The 11,166-nt window shown below is 41.6% G+C and overlaps 1 protein-coding gene across 1 annotated transcript in view; it reads right to left on the bottom strand.

Moving 5' to 3' along the window:
* Nucleotides 1-981: 981 nt before the first annotated feature.
* Nucleotides 982-11,166, bottom strand: part of kcnk6 (potassium channel, subfamily K, member 6) — a 12,633-nt gene continuing 2,448 nt past the window's right edge. Inside the window, exons 2-3 of the mRNA XM_034868022.1 lie at nt 9,363-9,755; nt 982-2,330 (exon numbers count right to left, since the gene is read on the bottom strand). Of these exons, the coding sequence (XP_034723913.1) occupies nt 2,080-2,330; nt 9,363-9,755 (644 nt within the window). The 3' untranslated portion in view covers nt 982-2,079. The remainder of the gene's footprint in view (nt 2,331-9,362; nt 9,756-11,166) is intronic.

Raw genomic sequence — 11,166 nt, 5'->3', positions numbered from 1 at the left:
ACCCATAGTTATAGTATTGTTGTACATCTATGGGTTCACCAGACCCGGAAACATTGGTGGTGTCGCAGAAACATGAACACCACACAAGGGTTAAATCAGTTTCTCCACCTCCAGGACAACATGCTAACTAGTAGTAAAACAAAAAAAAAACTTTAGATATTTAGGTGACGTGGGTGCCATGATCACACCTGCTTAAAACACTCACACATGAGATGCAGATTTGAGCACTGAAAGACGATCCAGAGAGTCTAAAAATCTGAACAAAAAACTTTTTCCTCTAGTTCTTATTCCAGCCAGAGGTCTAATAGACGAGGACTTAATACTGTACCTTTATGACCGTAACGCGTGGTTTCTTGGAGACAGCTTCGCCTACAGTCACTCCACTCTAGAAATGAGAAAGCAATCACTTTGTCGTATTGGTGGGTTTTTTTTGTCACTCTTGAAAGACAACCTTTAATGCTCTCTGACACTTGAGCCAAAATAGCCACATCATATTATACAAACCTCGTTTATGATGGGACCCAGTGTTGGATTCTGCTCTCAGGGCACACACCAGAGAACCAAACGTTTTGTTGGTTTGTCGTATGGACAGGTTCAAGTTCAAAGTGTCTTTAAAACACAACCCAGTATGTTTGTCACAGCGCTAGACAGACTTTTCAAACTGCACAAGTCATGCACATTTCAAGTTTATGGTACAAAATATCTCATTGAAGTAGAGGATGCATTTTAAGAACATAAGGTAAAGGGAAAAAACTTTTAATGTATTGTTATCCAATGTAAATACATGTTAAACTACAAACAACATACACACCAACATGGACAGAGACAACTTATTTTACAGTAGCAGGATATAATTAGTCTTTTCATTCATTTATAACTTTGATGGTAAAATATTAAAGTGCATTTCAAGAGTTTGTGACCTCTGAAAAATAACAGAACCATGATATTTTTTAATTTAAATCACTTTTTATTTGCCTCCATTTTTTCTTTTCCTCCATATCCCTCTATTCCAACCCTTTAAACCTATCTATTACTGCCCCGGAGCTTTTTACAGTCTGTCCTCTGAGGCTGTAGTAACATGCTTTGCTACGTACATGTAGACACAAGGGGGCAGCACCATGAAAGGGGAACAGCCCGTGTCCTGAAGCAAACAGTGCTCCTCTGTGGTTTCTGTGCTCTTCAACACTGACCCAGACACAGCAAAGTCAAAACTGTCACACAGGAAATCTGATTAAACACGTTGCAGTAAACGTCCCCAGTGTTTTAAATGCTCGGCGTAGGTGGACATTTGACCTTTATTGAGGAAGTAATCTAAAATGTCAGTTTCACATGTTGTTTCACTGCAGTTGTGATAAGTCACACATACGTGGATGCATTCAAGTGGTGCAGAAGGGAGTGGAGGTCAATCCGGTCTTTAAATATGATTGGATAGTCTGGTCAATAGTTTGGAGGAGGTTTGGTTAATGAGGTTTATGCACGTGTGAAATATAAAGTGAAGTAGCGGAACTATGCACCCAAATAAAAACAAATTCAAAGTTGGCAAGTGCATCCTCGATTGTTTTAGGCACCAACATTGAATTATTATAATCAAATAAAATTGTATTTAATCCTTAAGTAGTAACCCAGACCGGTGACACATAAAGCAACATGACCAAAATGCATGCAAGACAAAAGTGATCTAAAAACCAACCAAGTATTAAACGTTTTTACATCAAGCCCTTCACGTGTTATCCCGAGGCCATAAACTCAGCAGCCAAGTACGGCAAACACAGCGTTATCGGTTATGACATTTTTAGCTCAGGCGGGTTGCCGTAGTCATGGCAGGATAGACCTTTCACACATGTGCAGAAAGCAGTGTGTAGTAACCACTCTCAAACTTATTGGCGGTCCTCACACAAGAGGCTGAATCTTAAAACTCATCTCAATTCCTCATTAAATGATGCTCCCGCCTCTGGATGCGTTCAACAAAGAGACTAAAGAAGACGGGAAGTAAAAACTTAGGACAAGAATTCAGATTCAGCCCAGCAGTGTGAGTGCCAGAGGTAGAGCTGCTGCTTCTTTTCTCCGCCCCCCCCCAGCTCAGCCTGAGTTGATGGTGTTGTAAACGGGATGTGATCCCGGCTTCAGGTGCTTGTTGGCCTCTTTTTCTGTCTGGTAAGGGGGCGCCTGATCTTCGGGTTTGCCCTCGATGATGGGCTCCCTGTCGTCCTCCAGGTCCGACTCGTCACAGCGCGGCAGCTGCAGGAAGGTGGTCAGGCCGTGCAGGTCGGCCATTTTGTGGAAGGTGCGCAAGAGGAGGTACATCATCATCAGACCCAGGAACAGGTAGACTAGAGAGAGAGGGTTAGACAAATGTCACAGGAGATAATTTAACACAACAATGTGCAAATGTATTCTTGCAAAAAAAAAAAATCTTTACCTGAAGCTGACTTTCTACCGTTTCTGAAATAAAATGTAAGATTTGCCTCAAATGGAATAAGACTGCTCCGCCATCCATCCCATAAATGTTGCTGCTGGATGGGATGACACACCTCAAACTCAAATAGCTAAACATCAACCAGAAAGTTTTATAAGGATTACGGTAAAACCACTGGCCAGATGTGTAGCCTTGGCCAAGGAGAAACTTATTCAATTTTGGAGCAGATTCCAACACCGGAGTGGGTGCATTCATTATTTTACACTTGCCCCCCTGGTTTAGAGTAAACGTGTTACCAGGCTGTAGGGACGTGTGGTATTTCCTTTAGAGCTGTCGTTTCCCACCCAGCAGTGATGTGAAGCTTTCTCAGACACTTCTGCTTTTCAGCTTAGTACCTTTTCATTTGACTAAAAGAGAATTATGAGCACATGTAAAATAATATTCTTTATACATGGTTGTTTTGTTGTAACCATCATAGAAACAAGACTGACGACACCAACATGTTATCAGGCTCAACTCTAAATCTGATCTAGCTGTAAATCTAGTTTACTCACACTCGCATTAAACAGCCTGCTCCATTCCTGACAGCTTTAACTCGCAAAATGCAGCCAAGAGTCAAGGGATTAATGTCAAAGTCTGGCATTCACTGGGCCGTGGACTGAGGAAACTATTTAAGTAAGTCCATTTCACCAAAAAGTAGGACAAAAGTGCCCTCAAGTGTGTGTCATAGGTGAAACCCAAATCTGCTCAGCATTTGTTATTTCCGCTCTGGTTGGTTGCCTTGAAAAAAGAAAAGCCATGAGGTTTTCTCCTGTCACATGTAAGCACCGCACTGCCCCACATACCCCCAGAGTTCAGCTCCTGGACAATGGTCTCTCACTATACGAGGAGGCCAGCTCGGTATGGGATTACAGAGGCCTCAGCTCTCTCAGGGAAACATAAAGTTAGCTTTAGTCCTCTATTCTACAGGTTTCGGCAAAACCTCAATGCAACCTAGTACCTGGAATTGGATTTAAAGAACAGATAATATCTCCTTATTTACACTTTTAATGAATAACTGTACTTTAACACAACTGAACCTGGACGCCTTCATTGTGAAACTGCGTTAGGGTCAAAACAGAACACAAGGAGTCAAAGGACTTTGACTGTCCCAACTAAATATTTGCTCTTCAGCAACACCAGACCTGCTTTGCTCTCAGGGGAAAGCCTTGAAACAACGGTTTTAAACGTTGCAAATTCAACAACAACATTTTTGGGGCCTTTACATTGCATAACTTCAAAATCTGAATATTTTAAATGATGACAAAGTATAGATTATTCTTGGAAAATAATAGGAAATTGAGGAGTCGTTGCTGAATACCATTCAAAACCTCCACTGCTACCTCAATAAAAGGATGGATTGTAATTAGTGAATAAAAAAATTAGATTGTTAATGATGAAAATGTTAAATGTTTGGGTCGGCCTCTAGCTCACCCAGTACGAACATTTGTCCCATGTTGGCCGAGTCCTGAATCCCATCTCTCTCCCCTTTCATGTCTATCCACTGTCCCTACAATCAAAACTGATGGAAAACTGAGGAAACAGCACGGCTGCTCCGTGTGAACTGCTGGGTCTCCTTCCAAACTGAAGTCAAGGGACTGGCCGAGGACGGGACGCAGTATAAAAACACAGCAACTTAGACTGTGTCCAACAGGGTCCCTCTACTATAAAAATCTAATTTAGGGTAGAAAGGTTTCTGGAAAAGTAGTTCAAACAAGTACTATCCCTTCATTGTAATGCATCCCGGGGACTGTGAGGTGAAAACAATCCTGTTTTCTTTCCAAGATTGTGGACCTATTTTAAAGTCAAGTTTGTTTTTGTGATTGACAATTTTACATTTTTCAACATACAACTTGCAACAATTACACCATCCCGCCTTTGTCATTGCCACCCACACAGACAAAAATCAAGAGAAGATGACAGTAACTCCAATATATTAAAGGCCGTATAACAACGTAGGCAATAACCCATAAACCAAACCCCCATGTATAAATGACAACACCATAAGCCCATCATACACGTCTCTCCCCAACACAGAGCTTCGCAGGAGCCGTCCAGAAAGATAGATAAACAGATAGATAAGGGTCCCTCCCTTATTACCACCACTGTGGAGCCCTTGAGCAAGGCCCTTAACCCCCCCAACCACTCCAGTGGAGCTCAGTGGGCAGCAGATCAGACTGTGGCTGTACTGTGCAGCTTCCAGGTATGAACGTGGAACTGTGTGAATGTGGTCAGGGTGTTCCTGCAAAACAGAGGCTTTCTCTCAGTGAACCTTCCCTGAATAAAAAAAAAAAGGTTAAAAAAAGTTTAAAAGTTGCTTATTTAGATTTAGATACAGCCTTAAAGAGTAGGTACTGAAGTCTAGTTCTCTCTCAGACCACTTGAATTTCAATATGAAAAGTTATTATAGAAGGTTTAGACCCAGCGGCCTAGGCCATCTTTAAAGGCAATAGGGGCAGGAAAGTGTGTATCAACACTCAGTCAAACACAATGTCCGCAATGGCCACAAAACCAAATGTTAAATCACTTACAACTGTTTCTATAGTAAATGTTTTTATAATTATTGCATGGGAATGAACAAAACTGATCACAAAAACATGTGACATGCAGAAAAACTAATTTCCTTAATTTTACCAGACCACAGTCACCTCAACTGGTTGTTCTCTGAGCATTTAGTATCAGATATCATTCACTGTAGAGCTCATGGACTGAGACCACAGAGCGGGAATAAATGTTTACATCTGGAGAAAAAGGTCATTCCAACCCTGATTCAATTACAGAAAAAAATAAATAAAAATAAGCACCCGAGCAGGCCCATGAAAATATCCACAACCTAACCACGTGACGGTAAGGTTTGGATTTTCCTGTCCATACCTTTAAGCCAACACACTTCCGAAAGTTGCTTGCTATCAAAATGCAGAGGCAATGTTCTTTAAAATATCACAACACATTTATTCTCTAACTCGCTCCTAAACATGTTTAACAAAAAAATGCCAGGATGTGGATGTGTGTGTGTGTATCTGTGGGGATGAATGTGCTGAGTCTAAGCATAGGTAATATTCGTGGTCATGCAACATCTAAAGCACTGTTGCGATATTTTTTTGATTTGATATGGTATTGTGCATTACATAATATTTTGATCCCAGCATTATTTAATGGGAAATGTGCAATCTCAATAGAACTAATTGCAATATAAGGGGAAGGATGACCTTTTGCTTTCTTCTGTGAGTGTGAGGGAAGGTCTGGTGTGAGGATTTTCTTTGTTTTATACATATCTATCCATCCATCCATCCATCCATCCATCCATCCATCCATCCATCATTTGAAACTGAATATCCTTTGGATGGTTGGTTGTACAAAAGCAGAAATCTGAACACATCAACTTTGTCAGTTTGGGAATTTGTACACTATGTTTTGGCACTTTGCAGTTGCAGATTATCAAATTAAATCAACAGTGAAAACAACTGTTAGATGCAGCCCTACAGCAGTTGATTTCACATATTTTCAGATGATTCAGTAAGGACCAATGTGAAGGAGTGACCAACTTACAGTGACTAACAGTCCGACAGAGCCACCCATACTTCCTCCAGGTTTTATAAAACTAACAAAACAAAAAAGAGAAAAAAGAGCCACAAATGCTTCTGGGATCATTTCCCTGCTGAAATTCTCTGTAAAGTCGGATACATTTAAAATAAGCGACACAGAAGAGTGTGCTCCAAATCAGTTTCATTTCTAAGGAACCTACTTCTCAGCCACTGAACTGTAACCGAAAAAAGGGAAGGGCTGATAAGGTTCTACTTCTCACATCAGAGGGGAGAATGAAGACAACACGCACATCTGCCAAGGTCAGCTTCTCCCTTCAGAGCAGGGCGGGAAAACAATCATCTTGGAAATATGCCTTTTTAAAACCTTTGTGCTGTTCTCTCAAGACATACTTATTTAAAAAAAAACTAGCTCTTGCTCTTATGTCATGACCCTGCCAATGTTTTCCATGTCATGCCATGAAGTCCTTTTCAGGATATTGCATCTCGCCTGCTTTACCTAACAGAAAGCTGCGTCCTCTTCTTTTCTCTTGAAAGAGAAATGAGGAGGAAGAGTTTCTGCAGCAGAGAAGTCTGTGCTTTTGCAGATCACCACAATGCCGGGTCTGCCAGATATTCTGGTGTACGTGCTCTCATCTACAGCTCTGCAGGCATGTAGCTGCTCTGTGTGACCTTCACAGGAGAAAACCCAGACCAGACTCAGCGTGAGCCCTGTTGGTTTTCGTATAGTGTATAGTTAGACCTTCCCCCACAGCGCTGCAGAGTAGGGTCTGGGGAGGCCACACAGCATTCCAGGATGGGAAGAAAAAAGCTGCTCTGGTTTATTGGCGTTTCTTTAAACCAATCACGTCTTGGGCAGCGCCGGACGGAGCCACGGTGCCTCTGTAAAACAGCCTCTGGAAGGAACGTGTACGTTCAAAAGGTTTAGACGTGCCACACAGATTGGACAGTCTGGATTTACCCTGCAGAGATCTGAGGAGCAGTTAATCATTGTCCTCATAAACCCAGAGATTAGAATTCCAACACAAACAAAGCAAGAGGTAACGGACATCAAGGGCAGAAATGGACATCTGGAAGAATTCCGGAGCAATCCCGGAAGTGGAACGTTGTGGATATTTACTAGCTCTCGTATTAACATTGCCAAAAGTGCAGTGGGTCAAATATTACACAGGCTTGATCTGAATAAAGTTTTTTTATTGCTAAACTCTAACCACAGTCTGCATTACCAACAGTTACCTGAGCTAAACAGTTCACATACCCTCAAGAACTCATTCCAAGCAACAACTCCCCACACACACACGTTGTCCCAACATGGTTGTTTTCACTGGGAATTACAGCTTTGCGTCTTCTTCTAGGTCTTCCTTCATGCATCAGCACTCTCCCTGACACTCTTTACCCTATACAAATATACCTATACATTCCCACAGTGTGTATGTGTTCACTAACAAGTCTAAAAAAAGACACCAGCTCAGTCTCTTTTTTTAAAGATATGCTATAGGCATTTTTTAGCCTTTATTATTGACAGGACAGCTTAAGTTATAAAAAGTTGAGAGAGATGGGGAATGACATGCAGCAAAGAGCCGCAGGTCGGAGTTGAACCCGGGCCCGCTGCGTTGACGAGTAAACATCTGTATATGGGCGCCCGCTCTATCTACTGAGCTATCTGTAACTTGTTTCTCATAAAGCAGCGGCGAAACTGAGGCCAGCGGCGGGTGAACAGAAGGTGCCGGGGATAGAACAGAGACCCCAGTGATCAATAGACGACCCACAGCCGCCCTAGTATATCTGATTTAACAGCTGATTATCTTTATCAGAAGGATGCAGCATCAGGCTAGATGACCAAAATAATTGACAGACGTTTGGATGTAGCCGGACCAACCAAAGAGAAGGAGGCCAGGACTGACAGTACACAACACCTGCACCTATATACACTGTAGATAACATAAGATATCAGACCCCAACTGTTATAATTAGATTCTTATAATTTCTGACATCAAGCCTGTACTGTATCACATTAGGGCAGTCAGTGGAAGTGAGCAACGTCCGGCATTTGTCAATATTTTACAACACGTCTACGGTAAATTCCATGTTCGAGTACTTATTTATCTGCACTAACTGAAATATAGGTATATAAAAACTAATTTGTCTGCTCAGTGAACAGGTGCGGATATGTCAAACATTGTGGCCCGAATCACGATGAGACAACACCTTCTTATCAAATAGCCTGCAGACGTCAAGGCCGCAAAAAAATGGAGGAAGTGTGTGAGCTTGAGACTGTTGAAACATTCAGACTAACCTTAGAACGTGTTAAACATAAGACGTGACAGACACAAAAAAAATAAGATCAGGTTGCCGTTTTCAGACACCCTAGACACTAGTAAAAAGACAAGTATGAGGATACTGATGCGCTGATAGTAGCCCGCCACTTTCAGAACTTCAGTGTACAGGATTTACTTTTTGGCTTAACTTTAAAAAAGGCAAATATGACTTTAAAAATGTGGGTGTTCTGGGAGACTGAGACCAATTTCAGGAGGACACACAAAATAATAAAAGGGAAGTTTCTCATCATCATATGCCTTAGACATGCTGTATTACAATTTAAAATTGTCCATTGTCTTCACTGGTCTAAAGTCAGACTTTCTAGGATGAAAGCTCACATAGACCCCTACACGTGATCGATGTAGGCAGGCTCCCACCACTCTGCTGCATATGTTCTGTAAATGTCCAAGACTTTAAATGTTGTGGCTTAATATCTTAGAGACCTTTGGAAAGGTAGTAGTGCCGTCCCTGTTTATTGCATTGTTAGGTGTGGCTCCGGAAAACACTTGACATGTTTGCCTTCTGCTCTCTTCAGGCTAGGTACTGTTTAAATGGAAAGACCCTATTTCATCGACATATAGCCACTGGATAAGGGAAGTCATGTGCCATCTTAAGTTAGAGAAAATTACACACACTCAGAGGGTCTACTGGGAAATTTTAAAATAGCTGACAGCACTTCTCGACTTTTGTCGTGGTAATGGAAGCAGACAACATGGCAATGTAAAAAAAAAAAAGTATGCATCTTGTATTCTTTACATTAACTCGATGCTATTATTTTTTCCTTGTGGACACCTATTTATTGTTTCTTTATGTACATGTCTGTTATTTGGGAAGTGGGGGATTTGGTTACAAGAATTTCTCATTTCTGTATAATGTGAAAAATAAAAAAAATCTTGATTAAAAAATGTGAACGTTCTGCGCTTTAATCTGAGGTTTCTGTACGTTGTCATAATAATAATAATAATAATAATCTGGCTTTACTAGAGTTGTGTGACTGGACAAATGCATTTCTGATCTACGAGGGACGTAATAACAACAGCACTCACCCATGACGGTGACCTGGTACAGCTGCCTGTACTTCTGCCCAGGCTGCGTCCCCGGAACGAAGTCTCCCAGTCCGATGGTGCACAGCGAGATGAAACAGAAGTAGATGCCATCCAAGAACGACCAGGACAACTCCACTGAGCTGAACACGGCCGCCGGCACCACGAAGAAGCACAACACCACCAGAAGCAGCAGCAACAGGAAGTGGAGAAACGTGGCCGGCCGAGGCTCCATGCCAGACCGCTGCAGGAGGCTGACGGGAGAAAGGACCAGAGGACACATGATCCTCTGGACGCAGGCGGTGAGCACCAGCATAGTGAAAGGGACTCCTATCAAGGCGTAGAGGATGGAGAAAGCTTTCCCCGTGTCAGACAGCGGAGTGGTTTGGCCATACCCTGGAGACAAAAGGAAGAGGACAGATATGTTGTACATTGAGAATAATTCTTAAATCCTATGTTGTCGTCCTCCTTTTTTTTGACACCTTTTTCGCTTTTTGGCATTTTCTTCCACTACCACCTGTATGTCCACCACTAGAACCAACTAATTAACCCTAGTTTTACACTTATTTGGGGAATTGATGGTCACTAAACCTCACTCTTCGGAAATTATCTGATTTTTGCAGCTCTGTGGAGAAAATATTTAATTCAATGAATTTCATAAGTCCGTTAGGAACTTCATTTGTGCAGAACATCAGTGCTTGTATTATTCATATACCCAAAACCAGTTTATCATATATTTCACACAGTTCGCGTGTACAGTTCACATACTAAAACACAGAAAACACCACACACCAGCAGTCAGAAGGTAAAAACTTGCAAACACAATACATGAACAATAGGCAATAAAATCATTAAAAAAAAAAAGTTAAAATATTTTGTCATGTGTCTTCACAATGACCCAATGAATGAACCAAGCTTAAAAATGTCCAACCAATAGTAGAATTTGAGCAGATCTTCATCTCTTGCATGCGCGTAAGCATGGGGGCAACAAAAAGAAGACTGCTAGCTAGCAAACATGGACGTAAACAATGCAAGCTTTAAAATATTCAAAAATAAAACCAGCTTTTCAAATGTTTTATGAAAAAAAAGGAGGGAAATGCATTGACTCCTGGACTAAAGAGACACAAAACAACTTTGATGGAAGCAGACCTGTCTCTGGTGGTGTCTGTGTGTCCTTTTTGCATCTCACCTGCCACCCGTGAGATGATGAACAAACTCACGGTTTCACTAAACAATTAAAAACAGGCAAATGTTAACTACTTTCCAAATCTATTCATAGTAGGTTTCCACAATCTGATTTTGCAGAACTCTAAAGTTCCACTTAAACCTTCCTGCTGTGGTTGTGCACACAGTCATTAGATACAACGAGGAGTTATAAAAACAATAAATGACATTCTGTGTGTTTGGTCACTTCTGGTTTAGTCTATGACGACGCTCCACTTCAGGGATTGCTCCTTTGCTGACTGAAATTCCGCCGGATTTCACTCTTTTCGGAGGGATGTTACCTTGGGCTTTCTATGGGTTGAGGACTATGGTTACCTGGTCCTCAGATCTCTGCATGGTAAATCCAGACAGCTAGCTAGACTATCTGTCCAATTTCAATGTTTGGTTAAAGAAATGAAAAAAATAAAATAAGAGCACATTTTTCTCCCACCCCTGGAATGCTGTGTGGATTCACCAGACCCTCCTTCGCAGCGCTGTGGAGGAAGGTCTGGCAATGCAAGCCTACTTCTGGTTTTACCTCCAGATAAGGAAGGGCAAGATAATAAACTGGTAGTTTGTTCTCAACCTGCATGATCATCTGACT

This window comes from Etheostoma cragini, chromosome 3 (assembly GCF_013103735.1).
Source record: "Etheostoma cragini isolate CJK2018 chromosome 3, CSU_Ecrag_1.0, whole genome shotgun sequence".
Classification (NCBI taxonomy): domain Eukaryota; kingdom Metazoa; phylum Chordata; class Actinopteri; order Perciformes; family Percidae; genus Etheostoma; species Etheostoma cragini.
The sequence above is the reverse complement of the archived record's forward strand: the minus strand, read 5'-3'. Positions and strand labels throughout refer to the sequence as shown.